The sequence below is a fragment of the Syngnathus typhle genome, linkage group LG16, assembly GCF_033458585.1.
Source record: "Syngnathus typhle isolate RoL2023-S1 ecotype Sweden linkage group LG16, RoL_Styp_1.0, whole genome shotgun sequence".
Classification (NCBI taxonomy): Eukaryota; Metazoa; Chordata; class Actinopteri; order Syngnathiformes; family Syngnathidae; genus Syngnathus; species Syngnathus typhle.
This window is the reverse complement of record NC_083753.1, coordinates 3,190,989-3,216,053: the sequence shown is the minus strand read 5'-3', so window position 1 is coordinate 3,216,053 and position 25,065 is coordinate 3,190,989. Positions and strand designations below refer to the sequence as shown.

The window sequence follows — 25,065 nt, the reverse complement described above, 5'->3', positions numbered from 1 at the left end:
TAACCACCTCCCCGGCCGGGGAGGGGGGAGGGAGGGGGTGTAGAGGGAGAGAAAACAAACTCCAGCCGAATCGGCCACTACAGGTTAGTTAAAGGCCATGTCATAGAAATGTGTCTTTAAACGTGTCTTAAATGTTTCTACTGAGGTAGCAGTCCTAATATCCATTGGTAGGGCATTCCAAAGCTCTGGAGCCCGAATAGAAAATGCTCTAGAGCCTGCAGACATTTTCTTAGCCCTCGGTGTCGCTAAAAGGGTAGCGTTTTGCGAACGAAGGTTACGAGACGGAACATAAGGAACAACTAGGTCGACGAGATATGAAGGCGCTAAGCCATGCAGCGATTTATAGGTTAATAGAAGAACCTTGAAGTCACATCTTAAATGGACCGGAAGCCAATGTAAGTTGGCTAGTATTGGGGTAATGTGATCAAATTTTCTTGTCCGAGAGAGCAGCCTTGCAGCGGCATTTTGTACTAACTGTAGACTTTTGATGCGGGACTTAGGAAGACCCGAAAACACACACACACAATGAATGACATACACAAACAGACACACACTCATGAAGCATCAACAAATAGGAAACAATGTCACTGGATGGGAAAGAACAAAACAGTGAAAACATACATACTTTTAAAATCTACTCATATAGCAAAAGAATGATACTGACACTTGATAGTGAACATCATACCACACTCACAAGTAGACCTGCCTTAAAAAAAAGTCAAATTATTCATATTCTAAAGACCAAATATGGTGCAAGTCAAGTCATGATGTGCAAGTGTGTGCGTGTGTGTGTGTGCGCGCGTGTGTGTGCATGTGTGTGCATGTGTGTGTCTGTGGCCTTTTAGTGTCTGTTGCACTCTGCATGCATAATGAATGAGCAGGTGTCAAAGCAGGTCACACACGCAAATGCAATAGATAGTCCAGAACACACACACAGCTCTACATTGCTAGAATTGCAGCCCTCCCTCAAACGCACTAAACGGTCTCCTGCGGGCACGCGCGCATGCATGCACGCACTCATGCACGCACTCATGCACGGGTGTCAGGATGCTGCAAAGGTCAGCTGTGTTTGTGTGGCACAACAGATGTGGAGAGCGTGTGACAGCAAGTCAGAAGCTGCAACACTAAACTGCAGAAGAGCAACTGATGGGTCAATTATCGCAAAGGGCAAGTGGTGGGCAATGGCGGTGGGGGGGGGCTATGGCATTGGGGGACGTACAGAGTTTGTGCTCAAATTGCTCACTACTGACCAGTCCACAAGTCTGCCTTTCGTACTTCAGAAAGTCATGGTGCTAGCTGCTAACGCTAGTGGCAGTGCTTGTGGCTAGCTAGTGGCAGCAGTCGTGTGTCTAATGACAATAAAATTCATTCAAGAGGAAGAGGTGGTAAAAGTAGGAGGAGTACTCGTCACGCGGTGGTCATACAATGTAGTTGTTGTGGTACAAGTCTACAGAAGGAACAGTACTTGCGTGTATGTTGGCACGAGTAGCGGCAAGCAAAAACTTGGAGTGCGAGTCAAAGAAGACTTGTAGAGTGTGAGATTTAAAAAAAGTCACACAGTATTGTAAGCGAGAATTCTCAAAAGACGGTTTGACAATATGAAAATAAATGAAGCCCACATGTGATATTCATTGAAAAAGCCGAACGTGAAGGAAATACTCTCTCTCTTTTTGCTTCCCGCTACAAGCTTGGAGTGAAACGTATCACTTCTCAAGTTAGCGTTTACGTCCAGTCCGGTCTTGACCTGTGCTGGCGCCGATGAGCCACTTCACGCAACCTTTGGACATATACAGGAAAAATGGCCATCTCCTTATATGACACCGGCAAAAGGTAGACACACACACATATGCACACCCAAACAGGTGTTTGGGTTGCTTTCATTAAAATGCATGGGGCTCTTCAAAGTGCTGACAACAATGATGCCATCTGCTGCGGCGAGGCGACCGTATGTGCCGTCTTCCTTTGGAGATGCCGCTGCATGCATATGCGCACACGCATGTGCACATGGCCTGCTGTGAATGCCCATTTCAACGTGTTGGCTTCTGCCGCACAAATTCATCCGAACTGACGTCGAGGAAAACAGACCTTATCAGCGCAACAGCGAACGGCCTGTCCGTCTGTCCATGCATTTGCTCGTCTGTCTCGCTCGGCCGAGAGCTTGACTTGGCTTGGAATTCCCACGTGACTCGACAAGTCTTGCCCGTTTACATTTGGCGATCGGCGCTTCGTCGCCTAGCGAAGGTGAGTCCTCCTGCGACCGAGCCAGTAACGCAGGCCGATGCCAAATATGTTTCCCCCGGCAAAATAGTGCTCAACTTTGTTTCAGTTGCCCAACAACCAGCCTTGGAATAGCTCAACGTGTTTTTTACTTGACTCGCTCGTCGGTCGCCCGAATATGAGAATCAAGCTCGGCAGGCAAATTAGCTTCGATGCAACGTGGATATTTGAACACAAAGAGCGCATCTACACAACTGCTTACGTGATGTACACAAACCGATTTCTTTGTGAAATAAAATATTTGTGCACTTTTCTATTTTGATCCGCATGTGTGATAGCACCCCCGGTGGCCAAGGCATACACCACAGAAGAAGCGGCATCATGTCCAATTGTGCTCAGTTCTTCCTATTCTATTTGAAGGATGTCATGATTGTATGTTTTCACTCTTATAGAGCAGATTTTTTTTGTCAACGTATTTTTTCTTTGGGCTGCAAGTGATGGTGGCCTTTGCTTTGACTTGAATGGGGAAAGCGGGGTGCAGCATTTGCATGAGTTCCCGGCAGCGATGTGGTGGCTGTACCTTTGACTGAGGTGTTGGGGGGCGCAGCATCCACAAGCAAATTCCACGGGGGGTCCCCTTGGTTCGCAAAGTCCCTCATCTTCAGGTAGCTGATGGTGAGGCGAATGATGGAGGCTTTGTCCAGCTGACTGGTGATAGCGCCCGGCAGTGGGAGCATCTTGGCCAGCTCGTAGAACTCAAAGTTCTCCTTTCCGCGCCGTGACCTCGCCGCGTCCCGGGACTTCTCCTTGCGCAGAGCCTGCAGCCTGCCGAGCCACACACAGCATGCGCTAGTTGAGAGAAGAGACCCGGTTCGGTGAGAGGAGGCGACGTGTGGGCTGCCCGTCGTCACTGTCCATGGTTCTGACAAGCTATGACATATTATGTTAACACTTGATTTAAAATTCAAATCACATTCATACAGAGAAAATATGCGTTTCAAACTTCTGCTGGATGTAGTGGTCCAAAATGGCCACCACCCCTTCATTCTTCATCAGGCTAGCGCGCTGCTGGCTTGACTCTCCTGCTGACCGCGCAAACTTAACTGACATGCACGTGAGGAGGTGTGTTTGACTTGGGCTCCGTCAGACGGACTTGTCAGATCCGAGGAGCCGCACTCGTCCCGTCGCTGCTGCCCGCGCGAGCGTGCATTTAAAACGCGTTGAAAGTACGTCGTAAAGTTGGGCCTGCTGACTTGATAGCGTTTTAAAGAGCTTGACGCAGAGTGCATGTGTGCGCGCGCCGGCTCATCATAAAGCTCTACAAGCTGTGTCGCACTTGTCGACCAGGAAGTAAGATGTGTGTTTTGTGGCGCGTGCGCAGGCAGCCAGCACGACAGGAAGGTCGCCTGCCGGGATCAAGGTTTAACTTGCAGGTCAAACGCCCCGTGCATCATGTGACAGGAATGCCCGTCACCGGGCAGATTTACAGTCGGGTTGAAGGTAATGTTGTGTTACCAACGTTGCGTGGCAACCTACAGCCCTCCACGCTGCACTGTCCCACCTGGAGCAGCCGGGAAGCTATGTGCGGATGCTCTTCGTGGCCTTTAGCTCTGCTTTTAACACCATCCTCCCCCACAGACTGGTGGACATACTGGGGGGCCTGGGACTTCCACACAATACTTGCAGGTGGATTAAGAGCTTCCTGATGGGTCGCAACCAGAGGGTGAGAGTGGGCCGTCATACATCCACACTTCTCAGTCTTAGTACCGGCTCCCCACAGGGCTGCGTACTGAGCCCACTGCTTTACACGCTCTACACACATACATGGACCCCTGCCCACTGCAGCAACACCATCGTGAAATTTGCGGATGACACCACCGTGGTGGGGCTCATCTCAAAGGGGGATGAGTCTGCCTAGAGGGACGAAGTGGTGCATATATCGGAGTGGTGAGGTGAGAACAATCTGCTCCTAAACACGGCTAAAACCCGAAAACTGGTTATTGATTTTAGGAGGAAAAATAAAACGAACATTCCACCAGTTATCATCAACGGGGTCTGTGTGGAGAGGCTGTCCTCCTTCCGCTACCTGGGAGTCCACATCGAGGAGGACTTCACCTGGAGCGTGAACACCTCTGAGCTGCTAAAAAAGGCCCAGCAAAGACTCTACTTCCTAAGGGTGCTGAGGAGGCACAGCATTACACAAAGACTGCTGGTGTCCTTCTATCACTGCTCCATAGAAAGCACTTTAACGTACTGTATATGTGTTTGGTACTCCAGCTGCACTGCTGCTCAGAGGAAAAAAGCTCCAAGGGGTCATCAACACAGCACAGAAGATCATTGGCTGCCCTCTCCCCACACTGGAAGACCTACACAGAACCCACTGTCCCAAAAAAACACAGAACATTCTGAAGAACACTTCCCACCCTGACCACTCCCTTTTCGAACTGTTGCCATCAGGCAGACGCTATAGATCAATTTCCGTTTTTTCCCCCGTGTATAATGCGCCCCCATACGCACCCTAAAAATGGCATGTTGATGCTGGAAAAAAGCCTGTACCCATGTATAATACGCACCCAATCTTTTTTATTTTTTTTATTTTAAGTCCCAATGATCGTCACACACGCAGGGAGGCAATGGGTCCCATTTTTATAGTCTTTGGTATGGTCTTAACTAGGCTGGATGTCATTTTTTTTGTTGGCGTTGATTTCTCCGACTGCCCGTAAACGCACCACCGCGATCAGTGCGGACATGTGAAAAAGGCGTGCGGACGTGAAAAAGGCGGCTCTGTATGGGAGAGACGTTGAAGAGGAATAAACACACCCTTGGAAACCAAAACTTGCCCCTCGTCGTGACTCGGAGCCGCAACAAATGTTTCGGATTTGTGTAGGGTACATTGTGACAGCAAACGAGCAGGTGATCGAGCAAGCGTCTGATACGAGAGCATTGCGGTCGTATGGAGCGTGTTTGAAGTGAACAGCAGAGACGAAAGGAACAAGGCAAAGTGTTGTGAAATAAAATATTACCTGTAATACGCATTTTGTTATTTGCTGATTGAAACTGCTAATTAAACTGTGAATTGAAACTAATAGGAAGAAAACAACTCTCGCTCTTTATATAGCTGACGTGTCTTGCGCATCCGTTCTGCGCATCGGATCCATAGTGCGCATGCGCAGTCATACTGCCTCCGTATGACGTCCGGTCCGCGATGGAGATTAAAAAACAAACAATATTTGACAATAACACACCATCAAGGATTGCACCATCGCATCAAACGATGTGTCGTCAATTATGAATTTTACTGACTAAGTGTGTTGGGCAGGATGGCTGAATGCGATGCGCGATTGACAACAAACAAGAAGAAAGGTGATTTCAAGTTTTATTTCGAGGGAGATTTGTCATGTCTCGTCCCCAGTTTTGCTATGTGTCTAGGTTGACATAGTTTCTGTTCGCGTCGCCCCTCCCTTCCTGCGTCACCTCAATCAATGTAACGTGTTTTGTATTTTAGTCCTGTCTGCCCCTCGCTCACCTTCGGATCATTGCATGTGTTACTGTCATGATGTCTGTTTGGTTTCTGTTTCTGTCTTTGGTAATGTCACCCTGTCTTTTTGTTCCACGTCTTTGTCGGTCAGTCCTGTTGTTGGTTTTGTTGTACCATGATTTTCTTTAAAAAAAAAAAAAAAAATTTATTATTATTATTTTTTTTTAAATTGTACCCATGTATAATGCGCACCCCAGATTTTAGGACAATAAATTAGTTAAATTTCGCGCATTATACACGGAAAAAAACGGTAGGTCAAGGACTAGCAGATTTGCCAACAGTTTTTACCCTACAGCGGTAGTCACATTGAATGCCGCTAAACGCAAGTGATTATGTCTGTGTATGTTCTTCTGTGGGTTTTTAGCTTGTATTTTTTTATCTTTTTATTCTATTTATTCTAACGTTTTTTTTTTTATGTATAATGCGCAAAATGTAACTAATTTATTGTCCTAAAATCTGGGGTGCGCATTATACATGGGTACACATTTTTTTTTCCATCCGGATATGATACGGAGGCCGCCATTACAGATGCGCTTTCTTCTCTGCTGTTCACTTCAAACACGCTCCATACGAACACAATGCTCTCGTATTAGACGCTTGCTCGATCACCTGCTCGTTTGCTGTCACAATGTACCCTACACAAATCCGAAACATTTCTTCGCTATCGAGTTTGGTAGCGCATGCGCAGTGATACTGACCGGCAGAATAACATCCGGTTGTTCCCAAAGATGATCTTTTTTCTGAAATAATTTTACGTCAAAATTTGGGTGCGTATTATACATGGGTACAGGCTTTTTTCCAGCATCAACATGCCATTTTTAGGGTGCGTATTATACATGGGGGCCATTATACATGGAAAAAAACGGGATTTATTTTTTATCTCATGCGCTGATCGGTTGGCACTTTTTAAATTACGTGTACGTAACAACGTGCACGTAAAGTACGTGTGACAATGACAAATAAAGATCTATTCTATTCTATTCTATTCTATTCTATTATTACTGTGTTGCGTTCAAACATCATCGGTCACTCGTTTCAATCTCAGGATATTAGCAGGGGAGATCAATGATGAAATATTACTGGGAATTTTCTCCAAAATTATGACGAGAAAGAGAAGCAAAGAGCTACTTTGGCACAATATTGCACCCGGGTTATTGCGTCTCAGAAGATCATCTTGACAGAAACAAAGCAGACCTTTTCCAACACTGGCGACCGGAGATCATATTATAATATCAATATTGCAGGGTCTGCACCGCCACGGCAGCGCTAATTAGTTTGGTGTGGCAACAACACACCTTTGGCCTCCAACACGCCGCACGCATCGAAGAGAAGCCAAAACATGGAGAAGCAACCAAAACAACAACATTGACGCCGACGCACCTGCTGCATAATAGCCGTCGCAAAAACGGAGGCAAATGAGGAGATCCAAACACGGGGGGAAAAAAAACAGGCAAGGCCCAAGCCGCCACCGGAAAAACTGTTGGGGTCTTCTTTATTCAAACTGGGCACACGCGACGACTTTGCAATCAGACAAACAAGCGCGCGGAAACGCTCCAAACGCTATCCGCTTGGCTTTTTATTTATCTATTTATTTAATACTTATTCATTGCTCTTATTCGTTCATTGTTTGTGCCTTCTTGTTTTTACTTTTTGTATTGTTTACTTGAATGTTTTGTTTGTCCGTGGACCCATATAATATAATATATATTATATAATATTTAATATGTTGTGTCACTGTGGGATAGTAGGAAACGCAATTTCGATCTCTTTGTATGTCTTGACATGTAAAGAAAGTGACAATAAAGCAGACTTTGACTTTTATGAGTGAAGTCAATCCATTATTAACGCGCTTGCCGGCAGACGGTCAAATGTTGGGAAATACAAAGACGGAGAAGACGTTGAATCATTGAAGCGCTCGCTCGGCAACAAAAATAGAAGAAGAAAGAAAGAAGGGGGGGTACGATGGCAGCGACAACCTGGGAGCGGGAACTGGGTTCCGGGCGGTGCCATCAAAGACAGCAAGTGGCCCGTGCGTCGCCTCATGTGGAAAACAAGTTTGTGTGTGTGTGTACGTGTGGCGTTAAGCCTGTAATGAGCTAATAACTGCCGCTGTTTTCTTTTAGCTGCGCCTGACTCGACACAAATCCTCCTTTTACTTCACATCTGCCACACACACTCAAACACAAACCATGTCATCCTCATACGCACTATGATACTCCAAATCCCTTTTCTCTGTGCCTTCCAAGTTGGTGGACAAAACAGGTCGATCCAACTTGCTAGCGCTCGCGGGCGCCGCGCACATCAGCAGTAGCATTGGCGTGGGCATCATTACGGCCGCTGTTATGGCATGTGCGCGGTTACCATGGCGATGAGGTATGCTGCTGTCCTGCGGCCAGGTGAAGGCTCTTGGGCCGGGCGGCGGAGCAGCTGCCCACGTTGGCCGGACGCTCCCAGTAGGGGTCGCTGTGAAACACACAAAAAGAAGATGAAGATGAAGCTATTTGGAATGGAGCAAGTCCCCACAGCCGATCGGCATCTGACTGGACATGCCAGCACATTTTTTTTCTTCTGGGCATTGAAATGTCCCCATCGTCTTGACCAACATTTGACATGGTCATAAACGTGTTGAGAGCAGCGAGCGCTGTGATTTACTGCCGGTTTTACACATAGATGCACGGCGCACGCCAACACTCTATGTTGTCAATTGATGAGACTGTCCATATAGGAAATCTGCAAATCAGCTGGTCATGATGATGTCACAGTCTTGTCACATGACGGCATCGTGAAGCCAGTTCAAAGGAGTCCCGTGATGTGGGGTTAGGGCGAAAGTGACGTCACGTCAGAATGATTTTGCAAAGTCCAAATGACGTGATGTGACATGGCGATGGCAAAAGGCAAAATGAAAGCTTCCGACAACGTTTTCAAGAAGAAGCCAGTTGACTTTCTACACACTCGCTTTCCAAGCAGGGGGTGTTGGACCACGTAAATAAATAGCAGTTGGGGCCACCCCCCCATCCGAGGATGGACAGGCAGGGGGTCGTCCAAAGAAGCGTTTAAGGAGCAGGCCGGCGGTGCGTTTGATGTTTGCAACCTCCCTTCCGGCGCCTCGAGAGCACCGTGAGAGCGAGCGTGTCGGCCGGCGCATCGAGTCAATCAAACGCTCCTCATGTCTGCGCCAAAGGTTAGACGAGGAAGAGGAAGGGAGAGGAAGAAGGAAAAAAAAATCCAATGCGGGCCAATCTCGGCCAGCCCTTCCATCGCACATGCAAAAGGTGTCGGCTTGCCAATTGTGCACACAAGAAGTGTTGGTGATGAATTTCAGCCTTGCAAGTGATGGACGTTGATTAATTGGGCTTTGGGCTTCCCAAAATCGAAAGGCAGCAAAAAGTGAGAAGTATTTGTTTTGAGGACAAAACAAAGACTTCCTGTCACGTGATGTTCAAAATAAAAGCTAGAGCTCAACCGAACAAGAAATACAACGGCAACGCCCCGGCCAACTGTGTCGCAATGACCTCTGCGACTACGCACGTACACACACAAACACACCAGGCATTTTTTAATCAAGTGGTGTCCAATTAGTGGCTAACGATATAAAAGCTTTGTGCTACGACAACAAGCCGGGATGACCGTCACACTGCGGCCCAATAATTCACTTTCCGCGTGCCCGCCCGCGTTTGTGTGTCACAGAAACGTCAGCGTGCGTGTAGCTGTGCATGTGTGCGCGTGCGCGTGTGTGTTGATGTATATCAAGCCTATTTAGCTGCACACATTGAGGCAGAGTGCCCTGAGTCTCCATTACAAGGACAATATTTCCTGTCATATCTGATTTGTGAGAGGAGGGGGGAGGGGGTGACAGCAGAGGGAGGGGACAATGCAAGAGTAAGTGGGGGAGGGGGCATGCCAGAACAAAATTGTGAGAAGCTCCTTCACGTTCATTGTTCTTTCTTTCAAAAGGTGAAAAGTTGCAAAAAAGGGGAAGGAAGGAAGGAAGGAAGGAAGGAAGGAAGGAAGGAAGGAAGGAAGGAAGGAAGGAAGGAAGGAAGGAAGGAAGGAAGGAAGGAAGGAAGGAAGGAAGGAAGGAAGGAAGGAAGGAAGGAAGGAAGGAAGGAAGGAAGGAAGGAAGGAAGGAAGGAAGGAAGGAAGGAAGGAAGGAAGGAAGGAAGACCTTTCAGCAATTCTTTGATTGAGTCTGATGAGTCCAAAGTGGCAATTGTATGACTTTTCTCTGCAACAAGGTGAGCATACGACATCATGAAAGAGTGCGGCGAATTCCAGCGTATGGCATCATCACCAAGTGACGTGAGAAAGTGAAAGCAGAATGGAGGACACGTCTTGCTTTTGGCCGTAATTCCTTGTTGAGGTGGAGTGTAAATAATGACCGACCGCTGCGACGGCGGCGGTGCAGATAAAAACCAGTCGTACTTGAAAAGAAAAGCGCAAGCGTGTGTCAATACAATATATATGCTAATCACGCCTTTAGCGACCGTGCGCATTTCATTACAAGTAAAACACTCAAATGGGCACAAACAAAAACTCTGGCGCTGCGACCGTCAAGGTCGTTCAGTCGACATCCCATGCCGCTTTGGAGAAGGACAATGTCAGGCCGTCGTCCGCAAGAGGCGCTCGGGTTGACCGCCCGGAACGCACACGGCGCCGACCGGCGGGCTCTGTGCTCTTTCGCCACCCGACAGAAACTCCTGTCCGTCTTTTGTCCTCCCATAGCGCAACAGCTTCAACTTTTGATTGAGCTGAGCTCATGCTCATGATAATTGCTAATCACAGCACAACAGCAGCGTACGTCAGCAGTGTGTGCGTGTGTGGCGGAATCGTGTTCCACACATGCTGGCTAATACACTCTATTTATCCCCAAAACATGACAAAACAAAGTGCAGACTCCATGGAATTGGCCTGCATTCACAACTCGACGCAAATGAGCAAATGCACACACATGCACAAAACACACACACAGGAAGCATGGCAATCGCCATGAATATTTATGGCATCCTTTGCAAAGAGAAACATTGATAAACTGCAGCTTGGGAAATTAATGCTGACTTGATTTTTTTTCCCAAAAGTGCATTAAAGCAAAAAAATGAAAGGAATGAAATAATTGAACATTTGTTCATTGTAAACACACACGCACGCACACACCCGCACACGTACACACACGCACGCACACACACACACACACACACACACACACACACATATATATATATATATATATATATATATATATATATATATATATATATATATATATATATATATAGTATATGTATTATTATTACATTATTATTATTATGTCACGCACCAACATGATAATGACAAATTGACTCCTACAGTACTAAAACCACAGACCAAAGACCACATTTTTAACAATGAACATTGTGTGCATTGTCTCACACAGACAAACTCTCAGTTCAACAAATTCCACAAACAAAAACATACGTTTTTTCACTTACTATGTGTGGCGGGACAGACCATTCCTTTTAGTTTGTCGTTTTCAGGAGACAAGATTTCAATAACGTCACTGAGGCATTTTTTAACGAACTCCACTTCATTGTATGGCTTTTTAGCCCGTGCAATGTTCCAAGCCAGTTGAAACAATGCAAGTGTGACAGTCTCTGAGTGCTTCGTAATTTTTTTGAAAAACTACCTACTAGGGGTGTAAATCGCGGGTTTTGTCACGATACGATATAATATCGATACAAAGAACTACGATACGATATTTGCCGATATCTTAAAGCCTGCTGCGATTCATTCACGATATATCGCGATATAGTGCTCTACGATCGATATATATATTTTTTTAATAAAAAATATAGAACAATATCCTGATTTATAACAATTCATACGCAAAATCAACAAGGTACTGCAAACTCTTTATTTAGGAAATTACAAGAGTATTGTAGTATACAAAGTGCGTATTTTAACACTGAACTTTGATGTCGTGTTTTTTCTTTAAATGTGCGGCGAGATTTGTGCTCCCTGAATATTTGATCACCGCATGGCAGGATTTACAAACTGCACGTGTCTTGTCCGTTGAGCCATCTTTTCTTTGCAATCCAAAGTGCTTCCAAACGAATGACTTGAAGCCTAAAGGGGAGCAAATTTCCTCGTCTTTTTGGACACTAGCCAAAGCACCAGCCCAGGAGCCGCGTACTAGTTGTCGACTCCCCTTTCACGTGCCTGCTCTGCTCACAACACAACAACGCCGCGCGCACTGCTCCCGGAAAGAGGAAGCGAGCAACAATGAACTGGATTTCAGAATAAAGTCGCGTCTAATGTCCGAGGTCAAACACGGCGATATAAATCGATGTTTACGTTTAGCATCGATGCCAATAAATCGTAGAGCATTATATCGATTAATCGATGTGTATCGATGAATCGTTACACCCCTAATATATATATATATATATATATATATATATATATATATATATATATATATATATATATATATATATATGTGTGTGTGTGTATACACATCCATCCATTTTCTATACCGCTTTGTAGTGGAGCCTATCCCAGCAGTCATCGGGCAGTAGGCAGGGGACACCCTGAACCGGTTGCCAGCCAATGGCAGGGCACACAGAGACGAACAACCATCCGCACTCGCACTCACACCTAGGGGCAATTTGGAGTGCTCAATTGGCCTACCAAGCATGTTTTTGGGACATGGGAGGAAACTGGAGTGCCCGGAGTGCCTGAAGAAAACCCATGCTGGCACAGGGAGAACATGCAAACTCCACACTGGGAGGGTCGGAGGTGGAATCGAACCGGCACCGTCCTAACTGTGAGGCGGACGTGCTAACCAGTGATGTATATATATAGTTTGTCGCGTTGTTGTTGTGCAGTCAACAAGTGATTTTCATTAGTGATAGCGCCTCCCACAAATCAAAACGTGTCGTCGCTGGCTCGGGGCTCCTTTCATTTCCTGTCGTGCAAGTGCGAAGGATTGCGAGCGCGGCGGCAGGAAGGGATGGGATAAAGGTGGCGGTGGCCAGGAGGAAGACGAAGACAATGAGGAAGATGAGGAGGAGGAAGATGAGGAGGAGGCGGAGTGGTGTGCTGCAAATTAGGCCATCGGCCGACACAAAAGGTCATCGCGGCTTGTTCGGCGGAGATCTCGCACACGACCGAGATACAAAAACAGTCACGTCGACAACGATGTCGCTCTGTATGGCCCGTTGCCACCGCTCGGCTGCAGGATAACGGTCGCTAAGGATGTGACGCGGACGTCGATTTGATTAAGAAACAGGTCCAAAAAAAGGAAAAAGAAGGCCGCAATCGAAAATGGATCCATCTTTCGAAAAAAAAAAAATCTAATTTGCATTTTCCTTTTCCCAAAATAAAAGAGTTTCAAAAAAGCAAAATTTTCTCAGGAAGGGCTACATATTTTGCCGGCAGGCCGTCTTTTCATGCCAACTTTAGTTTCTTTTGACTTTCTTTCAACTCGTCCCACTTCTGATCTGGCTAAAATGACAACGCATATGGCAATTCATTCACGTTGGAGCAGAATTGTCTATCATTTTCCTAAAACACCGCATCAAGTCACTGGCAAAATGTTGAAGCCAATGTAAAATATTGACAAAGAATATCACAAAGTCAACGGAAAAGGGCAGAAATAGCGTTAGAATGATGCCACCCAGGCACGCAGGCATGCTACCGGCCAGCCGACTTTTGGATCAAGCTGTATTAAGACTTGGATGGCGTGGAGCTCATTTCGCATCTGTTGTCAACGCCCACGAAGGCTTTGCTGGCTCTGCGAAGTTTTGCAGCAAATCATTCATTCACTCATCATCAGCGGAAGCGCTTCTCCTCGCTCATGAGGGCCCGCCCCAGCTGACTTCCAACAGCAAATCCAAAGTCTGGCGCCCGGTGGGGGAAAGTGAGCAAAAGATGCGGGGCAGCTAGAGAAGCACAGGAGAGAGGCAGGAGAGGCTGGAGAGCTAGCCTTGTGCAGCTAGTGCAACGCAAAGGCGTATTTTCCCACTGTTTGCCGTTGCCCCCTGCTCGCCTGCTAACAGAGTAATTCCCAGCAAAGAGGCAGAGCACAAAGCGCGACACGCGCTTGAAGGGTGCCGGGGGGGGGGAAGGCGAGGGGGTGGTACGAAGGAGGAGAAAATGATGGCGGCAAAGGGGGTTTGATGCTGGGAGGGAGAGTAGTAAATTGTTCAATTTTTGCGGGTAATCTAAATGCTAACTAGAGGCAACTTATCAGCACAATGGATTCCCGAGCATCTGCTCAAATAACGGGGGATTTGTTGGCCATGATGGCGGCCAGATTAGGACGGCGGCGACCAAAGAGCGAGCAAGGTGGCTGCGGTGGAAAAGAGAAGATGCCAAGAATTGTGCAAACAAGAGCAAATGACGCCCTCCCAATCACACCGCTCAAGTCACAAGCAGACTTGAGCGGGTCTCCAAAGTGAGCAAATCAAAGCAGAAGCCCCAAAAAGGAAACCAAATAAAGGAGGGAGAGAAGGAGGGATCACCACAAGCAGAGGAAACAAGTGCATCAAAAAAGGGACAAAAAGGGCAACTGTGTGAAACAAGATCTTTCTCCATTTTTGGAACGGCTTCTATGCTAAGCTAAAGCTAAACATTTTGACAGACGAGTGAACACAAAATGGCGTTGACATTCAACTAAAAGAAAAATTTATTTCGTAGTCTCGATGATTAAATAAATGACGGCCACGCAGCAGAGCTCAGATATGCAAATCAACACTTTTCAACATCCCAGAGTGCGACGCTGATCGCTGACAACAGGTGCGCGTAGGAACGCCGACACGTGTATGCCGGCACATGTCCTATGTGTGCATCGACCGCTCTCCGGGAATTTACAGGTTTAGGCAAACGGGGGAATGGTCACCAGTCGAAGAATTTGAGTATTATTCAATTGAAGCCATTTTGCACAAACAAAAATGCATGTTGGAAAAAACAAACACCATAGCTAGCCTAATGATGCATATTTTTTGCCGAGCGAACAATACTTTTTACTCACAAACAAAAACAACAGCTAGACATACGAGCAAAACTAAGCAAAAAACAGTTTATTTGCAATTCACAAACATGCTAACAACAATGACACCAAACATGCTAACAATGCTAATGATGCTAACAATGCTAATGATCTTAGTTCAGCATCTTACATCTAAGTCAGGAGTGTCAAACTCTTTGTCTTCGCGGGCCACATTGTAGTCATAGCTTCTTTCGGAGGGCCATTATGACTGTCAACCCAAATAAATGTATGAGCACCTCATATTATATACAGTAAAAGCTACAAAACAAACTGAAAAATAACTCATTTTCAAACCAGATGAGTAAAAACTGGTCAAATATTTCAAGAAAAAGGTATTAAAAGTGAAGACAATTTGCAATTCTAGTAATGACACATGACTTTGATGCACAATTTGTCTTCGCGGGCCGCAAAAAATGATGTGGCGGTCCGTATCTGGCCCCCGGGCCTTGAGTTTGACATCTGTGATCTAAGTTAACAGCACATGTTGTTTTTCTAGAAATAATACACAGTCACCCCCCCCCCCCCCCCACACACACACACACACACACTGACACAACGCCAACGCGCACTCTAAGATTGCAAATCAGGCAGAAAGATATTTGAACATTGTAGAGTACGATATTGATGTGGTGCGCAGGGAAGCTGCTCAAATAGTCTCGTCATTGAAAGGAAATCAAATCAAATCAGTCAAGGCCACCAAAACTTTATCTCACGTACGTATTTCTTATATTCGCATACAGTGGCGCCTTGAGATGTTTACGGATTTTTTTTGCTTTGACATTTGAAGCTAAAAACGGGTGCCGTGTGCTGGTGGTGGGCTCAATTCAACTCGCAAGCAGCCATTTGCGAGGAAGTCAACCGCCTCGAAAAAAGTTGGGGGGGGCACTCACTGTCTACAGGCGCCGGCAAAAAGTAATAACTGAGATATCAGTGCATGCACGCACGCACGCACACGCACACACACTCACACGCAGAGGCGCCAACAGACATACCGTAATTTTCGAACTAAAAGAATATAGGTCGCATTAGCCATAAAATGCACAATAACGTGAAAAAAACCATATATAAGTCGCTCCGGAGCAGGGCTGTGGACTCGGTCGGATTTTTGCACCGAGTCCGAGTCAGAGTCCGGCCTCTTGGCCATGAGTCCGAGTCCGGCTGTCCATTTTTTCTGTTAATTCATGTGACTGCTTAGTCTTTATTCAAGGCTAATTTAGATCAAAATCTAAATAATTACAACAGTTTTGTGATGGCTTTGTCTTTATTAAACATATAAACGAATACAATAAACAAATACTTTCAAGTTTTAATCATTAATTACACCATTATAGCTCAGACATTTATCTAAACACAAATAATTAGTGACGACCCCTTATTTGGAAAGCGAAAAACCCATGTCGTACGGCGTCAGCACTATGTTGTTTTCAATAAAAACATGAACTCACGTTTGCGTCAGTCAATTTTAATTTTTATAAAGGATTCTTCTCATTTGATGCCATCCGCGTTCTGCCATTGAAGCGGGGTGCATTCAAAGACCAGTCGTACAGACGGAACACTCATTCACTTCACCAAAACGCAACAATATAATTACGTGAGCTCTTTGCATAAACATCGATGCAAAGAAACTCCTCTTTTTGGGTACAGGCTACAAGGAGTATATATTACAAAGGAGACTTTCTACTTAATTGTGATCATCATTCATCCATCTATTTTATTTTATTACTCAGGTATTTTCAAAGCAAATTAATATTGTTGCATTTATTAATTTGCTTTAACATGACAGCGCAATATAATTAAAAGCTGACACGATAGCAATGTCAAACGTGTTCATTTAAGAAAAAGCCACACACGTTTTGTGATCAAATCTTTCATAACGAGAATGATTTGAGTGAATTGATTTTACAGTTTTTATCCCCCCTCCCCACCATCTGTCACTTTGCTTGGGACAAAAGGAGCCTTCAGAACTGAAATTTTGTCTCAATTATTCATTCAAATCATTCTCGTTATGAAAGATTTGATCACAAAACGTTTCCGTCTGTACGACTGGTTTTTGAATGCACCCCGCTTCAATGGCAGAACGCGGATGAATTTAAAGACATCAAATGAGAATAATCCTTTATAAAAATTAAAATTGACTGACGCAAACGTGAGTTCTTCATGTTTTTATTGAAAACAACATAGTGCTGACGCCGTACGACGCCGTACGACATCGGTTTTTCGCTATAATTCGGTATAATTTGACGTAGTCCAAACTCACCCAAAGTTAAGGTTTCATGGGAATATTATTGTCATAATTGTCTGGACCATATATGATATTTGTTTAATGGTAGTTATTGTCGGACTCGGTGGACTCTGTCAAAATCAGCACCGAGTCCGAGTCCGGCAAAAATGACCGAGTCCGACCGAGTCCGAGTCCCCGAGTCCCCGAGTCCGAACCGAGTCCACAGCCCTGCTCCGGAGTATACGTCGCATTTTGGGGGACATTTATTCGACAAAATCCAACACCAGGAACAGACATGAATGAGCAACAACAGGCTAAACGATAGGTAAGCTAACGTAACATAAACACAAACGAAGAGCTGAGAATGGGCCTGACGTAACATTCAGAGTTATTAAAAAAATATTATATAAATAACACGTTTATGAAACCATCTGTGTCACTCCAATTCATTAAATCCATTGATTGTCCTTTGTCAACAATGGGTGCGCGCCGCTGACGGCGCTTTCACTTCAAAATATTCCACAGGCCCATACAACAATATATAAATTAGATATCAAATAACTATTATATAAGCAATAATATTATCAAACCATCTGTGTCACTCCAAATCATTAAATCCATCGATCAAATTCCTCGTCCTTTGTCAACAACGCCGCGCGTGCGCCCTGATGTCAGCCTCGTTGTTATTCCACAGATCTAGTATATAACTACTATATTGTAGCGTTAACAAAGTACAACGAAAGATGTGGGTTTGGTAAACGGCTCTTTATTTAACAAAACAAGAGTTCAACAAGCCAACAACTACTGAACAAAACCACATACAAGTTGCTAAACGAAATAAAATATATCAAACAACTATAACATAAATAGTTCACCGCAACACGGCCCCAAGCGGCGGCGTTGACTTCCAGGCGTGTGGCGGCGTGGACTTCCATTCCCGGAGGTGGCACTTCCAGCCACGGAGGTGGAAGAGAACTCCATAGAAAAGCCATAACCGAGCCCCATCCACCGTCCCCGGACAGCCACCCGGCCGAGCGCCGGCCGCCGACTTCCATCCACGGAGGTGAAAGAGAGCTCCGTAGAGTAGGACCGGGCGTGCGTAAAAGCCATAATAGTTTTTCAAACCTTCTGTGTCACTCCAAATACTTAAATCCTTCAAACTTTTCGGCCTCCGTGTCATTTAGAAACAAAGCCCCTAATGATGCCGGTAGTACGTGGCGCCCTTCGTCATCCCGTGATCTAATCTTTGTGCTTTATGTAAACAACCGCCGCGCTGCTGACGTCACTTGAAATTCAAACTACAGTAATTCCTTGCTACATCGCGGTTCGGCTTTTTTTTTTTTTTTTTTTAAAGATTTTTGAAAAAATTCACATATAAGTCGCTCCTCAGTATAAGTCGCTCCCCCACCCAAACTATGAAAGAAACCGCGACTTATAGTCCGAAAATTACGGTACGTATTTCTTATGACAGCATGGGAAATCCTCCGCTGAGCCGTGCCCTAACAATATGAGAGGGATGCTGGAAGAACGTGTGTGTGTGTGCGTATGTGCGTGTGTGTGTGTGTGTGCACGCCTGTGTCAAAGTGCAAGTGTCACCCTGAAGTGTCAGCGGTCTCCAGAGACACGTTAGCTGGGCAAGAGGGGGAGAAAGCGCAATCATTCCGTCTCTCCAAGGAGTTTCCGTCCATCAGGCCGCATGACATCACCTGGCAAGGCTCACTTTTTAGGTACAGCGTGTCACGGTAGCAGTTCCCAACTATGTCGTGATTAGGGGTGTAAATCGCGTGTTTTGTCACGATACGATATCATATCGATACAAAGAACTACGATACGATATTTGCCGATATCTTAAAGCCTGCTGTGATTCATTCACGATACATCACGATATAGTGCTCTACGATCGATATAGAACAATATCCTGATTTATAACAATTCGTACGCAAAATCAACAAGGTACTGCAAACTCTTTATTTAGGAAATTACAAAGTGCTTCCAAACGAATGACTTGAAGCCCAAAGGGAAGCGAATTTCCTCGTCTTCTTGGACACTAGCCATAGCACCAGCCCAGGAGCCGCGTAGTTGTCGGGTCCCCTTTCACGTGCCTGCTCTGCTCACAACACAACACGCCGCGCACTGCTCCCGGAAAGAGGAAGCAAGCAACAATGAACTGGATTTCAAAATAAAGTCGCGTCTAATGTCCGAGGTCAAAAACGGGCGATATAGATTGATGTTTACTAGGGGTGTAACGATTCATCAATACACATTGATTAATCGATATAATGCTCTACGATTTATTGGCATCGATGCTAAACGTAAACATCAATTTATATCGCCGTGTTTGACCTCGGACATTAGACGCGACTTTATTTTGAAATCCAGTTCATTGTTGCTCGCTTCCTCTTTCCGGGAGCAGTGCGTGCGGCGTTGTTGTGTTGTGAGCAGAGCAGGCACGTGAAAGGGGAGTCGACAACTAGTACGCAGCTCCTGGGCTGGTGCTATGGCTAGTGTCCAAAAAGACGAGGAAATTTGCTCCCCTTTAGGCTTCAAGTCATTCGTTTGGAAGCACTTTGGATTCCAAAGAAAAGCTAGCTCAACGGACAAGACACGTACAGTTTGTAAATCCTGCCATGCGGTGATCAAATATTCAGGGAGCACAAATCTCGCCGCACATTTAAAGAAAAAACACGACATCAAAGTTCAGTGTTAAAATAAGCACTTTGTACACTACAATACTCTTGTAATTTCCTAAATAAAGAGTTTTCAGTACCTCGTTGATTTTGCGTATGAATTGTTATAAATCAGGATATTGTTCTATATTTTTTATAAAAAAAAGAAAATCGATCGTAGAGCACTATATCGCGATATATCGCGATATATCGTGAATAAATCGCAGCAGGCTTTAAGATATCGGCAAATATCGTATCGTAGTTCTTTGTATCGATATGATATTGTATCGTGACAAAACCCGCGATTTACACCCCTAATGTTTACGTTTAGCATCGATGCCAACAAATCGTAGAGCATTATATCGATTAATCGATGTGTATCGATTAATCGTTACACCCCTAATCGTGATGTATCGTGAATGAATCACAGCAAGCTTTAAGATATCGGCAAATATCGTATTGTGGTTCTTTGCATCGATATGATATCGTATTGTGACAAAACCCGCGATTTACACCCCTACTATTTCCCACCGCGGCCCTAAAAGCCAGAGACGTGAACTTTCACACCTCCAAACAGGAAACGCAAGGACAAACATGAGCGCCAAAACGCGCAGCTCACGTTAGGTCCCAACGCTGGCCATCTTGATAGTCCGTGTGAAGGATGAACGTTATTAAAATGTAAATAAACCTTCGGCAAACTTACACCGGGCTCTTATCTGGGCTGGGAAAATAGATATAAATAAATAAATATTTTCCCCCTCCCCATCGATAGACAAACACAGTCAATGAAAACACACACAGATGAGAGCATATTTGCGCGTGTGCATGAGTGCGTGCGCACGCGTCACCGTAAGCTCGGGCCACTATCGGCGTTAAAACGATTACAGCGCACCATTTGTCACGTGAATGGTGGCAACATATAACTCGACATTTCATTTAGGGCGATGGGGGGAATTGTGCATTGTGTCTGCCATTGACCCACATACATAAGAAGCCTCGAAGGAAGGAAGGGAAAAGAATGACATGGAGAAAGGGACAGATGTAATTGAAAGAGAACGAGAAAAGGCAAAGTGCATGGGTGTGTGCGTGCGTGGGCGCGCATCATCCATCCAGCCAAGCGAAAGCAAACAAATTTGATTCTGCATGAGCAACGCTTGAATGGATTTTGGGCTGCATGAACGAAAATGAGCCATTTTGTTGGTTTTGCTTAAATTTGCGCAAGGACATAATTTCATGTGCTTCGGAAGGCTAAGCTTACACCTCGCTAACGAGGCCGCTGCTTTATTCTTACCAAAGCTGACGCTAGCACTAGGGCCAAAGCGCTTCACTCAACTCGTTTTGCGTTTAACCTTTGCAAAGTTGAGATGGGTGTGTGTGTGTGTCGACACGTGTTGTTTTGTGCTAAATCTCACCAGTGTCACCTTAGTCATTTGGAGTTCAAATGTCAGCTGTGCATGCAAAACTTGAATACATTCAAACTTTTGGGGGAGAGGGTGGGGATTCACAAGGTGGTGTGACAGCAGACGGGACAAGTTGGGACAAATGACATCCGGCAGGTGGACGGAGGCCAAACAACGCCAAGCCTGGATTGGGACGCTTCCAATCAAAATGGTCGACTTCCTGTTCAATTGTGGCTTTTTGGAGACTTTTTTTGGACTGCATCAAGTTTTGTGCGCACTTGTGTCAGGCTTCATATGTTCTACGTTTGCTAAGGGCACAATGGGCGGCGGCACAATGGGCGGCGGCACAATGGGCGGCGGCACAATGGGCGGCGGCGCAAGGGCAGCGGCGCAAGGGCAGCGGCGCGAGGGCTGCACGAGGGCGGCAAGGAGAGCGGCAAGGAGAGCGGCAAGGAGAGCGGCGGCGGCAGAGGGTTGCGGCGGCGGTGGAGGGCCGCGGCGGCGGCGGATGGTCGCAGTGGCGCTTCAATCGCGTGGCAATCGTAAACTTGCATTGCGAGTAGTGACGCGTTCACTTGGAAGGAAGGAAACAGGAAGGAGGAAAGCCACGACAAGCCGAGGATCCGAGGAAGATGGCCAAGGCTTGTACATGTGATGATCATTTGCTGTTGCTATGGTTACGGCAGTATGGGTTCACCGGCGAGTAAGTGACGGCCACCTTCGGGCATGGCGGCGATTGGTCGATGAATCGACACCCCGACCATTGGTGGGGGGGTTGCTTTGTATCCACAATCAGACATTGGTAAACCCATTAACAAAGCGAGTTGCTGCCCTCGCCGTTTCGAGTTGTGTCAGCGGCAATGTTTCGGGCCTTTGTCTTACTTCTGACACAAAGGAAAATTTGAAAGCATTTTTGGGAAACAACAAATGTTACGTTTTGCACCCAACAATGCTTGATGCACGACTTGCGCCACATTTGGAAACATCTTGGAGTTTCTAGAAATGATGGGCCCCAAACACCCAAAGTCAAATGTTGCCAACATTTGCCCGACGTGATCTAAAAGGCCCGCGTGCCATGAAAAAAGCGCAAGAGTGTCCAACTAAGCACTTAGTCAGGTCGTAGTCGAGCGCCACCCAAAGTTCGCCAATGAAGGCCGCGCTATCCGGATGCTAACATTCTTTCTGAGTCAGATTTCAAGGTGGCACCATAAACATCCTGATTTTCACATCGCAAATCTGAAAAAAGACAGAAAGCGCATGAGAAAGCGTCCTTGTTTGGAATTCTTTTGCTCCTCCCCGTCTTGTTTTGTTGCTGATGACTCAACAGTGCACAATTGGCTTGGACATTGGGCGAGAGGCGTAGGCAGCCATGCAGCCGCCGCGATGCTGCGCCAGCCACACACGTCGTGTCGGCACACAGCGGCGGGCAGCGTGTCACGCTAGCTGTCGGACCCGCCTCAGCAATCGTCTTAGCTGAATTCATGTTCAGCCACACACGCGCGAACATTCGAACACGCAATCAGCAGTCATGTGCTAGCACTGGCGCACACTCGCACGCAATTGCGTCATCGTTATTTCATGGAGGTGCAAGGATTGCTCGCTTCGCTTCATCAACGACGACCGGATTAGTAACCGATGACTATTTGAATGATTGGAGAATTTCTTTGTTGCTTTTTGTAATTTCAGCCTCCCGAGCCTGAACATTCACAGATTTCTCCATTCTTGTGAAAAGTGGACAGATTATTTGGGTTTTGTTTTTCAAAAGTAGACTATTTTGCTTACATCAACTTATGTTTCGCACTCTCAATTGGAAAGAATGTCCTGTTGATGATTAGAAGCCTGGAAATTAACATTTTTGGGATATCCCATTCATCACTTGAAAACAGAACAGATAGTTAAATCGATAAAAATAATCGTTAGTCGCTGCTCTGCGCTGAAGCTACGACTAGGACCGCAAGTCCGACTTTTTCCATTGGCAATATTTATATTTATGTACGTTTTTTTGATGTTACACATATCTTCTTATGCTTGACCCCTATTTTTTTATTTTTGACACCTGAAAGGAAGTGCTTCAATCTGATTGTGGCAATAAAAGTGCAATCGCTGGATGAGGCTGAAGAAAGCATCACAATAACTGCCCCAACAGTAAGACGTCATCATCATCAAACGAGCATGTGAGCAACAAGTAACAACTTCAGTTAGAAGGGAGGGGTTAGGAAAGACTCAATTCGTCTTATTCATGAATTAACCTAAAAGGCCACGAAAGTCAACACATGTGTCACATTCAACCAGAACAACAGCTTCTGAAGACGAATGAGTGACGTTCGAGCGCGCTCACATAATCTCCTCTCAGGTGGCTTCGCGTGCATGCGCTGCTATAAAACTTCATGCGGATGCAAGCATTGCCGAGTAGGCGCGTGTACGCGGGCCTGTTGCTCAGCCAGCACGCGCACGCGTACGCTGCCAACACACGCGTGCGCGCGCGGCGACGGCCACGGGGGCACGCGCCCAAATAGTCACACACATGCTCACACATCGCTTGCTTTACCGTTGTGTGCGCGCGTGCTCGTGCTGGGTGCTGGTCTTGGTGGGCGCCATGTTCCCGGTGGTTGTAGTCGCGGGGTGGGGGCTTGGGGTTCGCAAGGTGGGGGGGGGGGGGCTGGATCAAGCTTCTCCTCTCAGACGTCGGCAGCAGCGCCAATGCGTCACGGCGGCGGCCGTGCGAGACAAAGCCATGTCCCCGTGCACGCGCGTGCTCGTAAAGGGGCGTTCGGCGGGCTGCATGCCGAGCGCGGCGTGGGGGTCCCCCGCCAAGCGCCTCCGACGTCCGCGCGCCTCGTCAATCCCAGCCGCGGCGGAGCTCCGAGCCTGCCACGATTTCTCCCAAGCGCAGAATCGGGACGACAAGACAAATCAAGAAAAAATACGACTCCCCCACCCTCCCCCCCAAAAAAGCAAAACAAGTGGACGACACGCCGATGGGCAGTCGGGGAGCGGCGTGTCCCCCTCCCCTCCAACTCGTCTTCCCGCTGGCGGCGTTTTCTCTCCCGCCCGCCTGCGTGCCGCAGACACGCCGCTCGCCTCGTGCGTGTGCGCGCCTAAATGCATGCGATAGCATGCGTGGAAGCACGCTCGCGCGTGTGCGTTTGTTTAATTCCCCGCGTGGCGTCTTACAGGTTGCATCCAATGTCAGCACAATGTGGGGGCGCATTGGAGGTGGGGGGTCTTTAGGATAACGCGCTTGTAAATTTCACATGCACTCGCACGAAGTTTCCGCTTGCTATTTATTGAACCTGTTGGTGAGCTGAAATGCAAAAGAAGGGAAAAGTGGAAACATGGGGCGGGCTAATAGTTTGGAGCAAAAGCATTAGCACTGCTGAAAAGAGCGCCCTTGCATATTCTGAAATAATCTAAAAGCGACGATGTTCCGTGGCGGGAGGTCAACGTGTGCAGTCAGTTAGGAAAATTGCACAGCGTGGGCCACTTCTCAAATGAACACAGAGCAATTGAAAGGAAACACTTCATCTCATTCTGTTAGTGTAGCGTAGCTTAGTGTGATGAGGAGCCTTTCACTGGCTCGCTCCATGACGACCTCTCAAGGTCAAAGGAGCCTTAGGTGGCGAAGGGCCAAGCAGGCCGCGGGAGGAACACAAAAAAAATGAGGCCGACTAAAGTTGACCAAAATGTTGACCAAATAAAAGCTTCCCGAATGCCCAATCACTACGAAACACTAAATCCTACACGGCCAGAGAAGGAATTGTATCACACAGACCGCAAGGTTGACTGGAGGGCTGGAACGATTAATCGGGTGCTCCCTCATCACTGTAGAGGAGGAATTATTTGGGAATAAACGACGACAAAGTTGATGGTGGAAAGAAAATTATGGGAACTACTTCCTAATCACGCTAACATGATTTTTATATTGTGGACATAGTTGACTGAAATGATCAGTTGAGTGCTCTGATTACTTTGTATATGGCATATTATATTATTTGACC

At 46.3% G+C, this 25,065-nt stretch overlaps 1 protein-coding gene across 1 annotated transcript in view; it reads right to left on the bottom strand.

The window, feature by feature from the left end:
• Positions 1 to 23,706, bottom strand: part of LOC133169101 (neuronal PAS domain-containing protein 3) — an 87,366-nt gene extending 63,660 nt beyond the window's left edge. The window contains exons 1-3 of the mRNA XM_061301009.1: positions 23,616 to 23,706; positions 8,117 to 8,218; positions 2,798 to 3,042 (exon numbers count right to left, since the gene is read on the bottom strand). Coding sequence (XP_061156993.1) covers positions 2,798 to 3,042; positions 8,117 to 8,218; positions 23,616 to 23,665 — 397 coding nt within the window. The 5' untranslated portion in view covers positions 23,666 to 23,706. The remainder of the gene's footprint in view (positions 1 to 2,797; positions 3,043 to 8,116; positions 8,219 to 23,615) is intronic.
• Between the last annotated feature and the right edge of the window lie 1,359 nt (positions 23,707 to 25,065).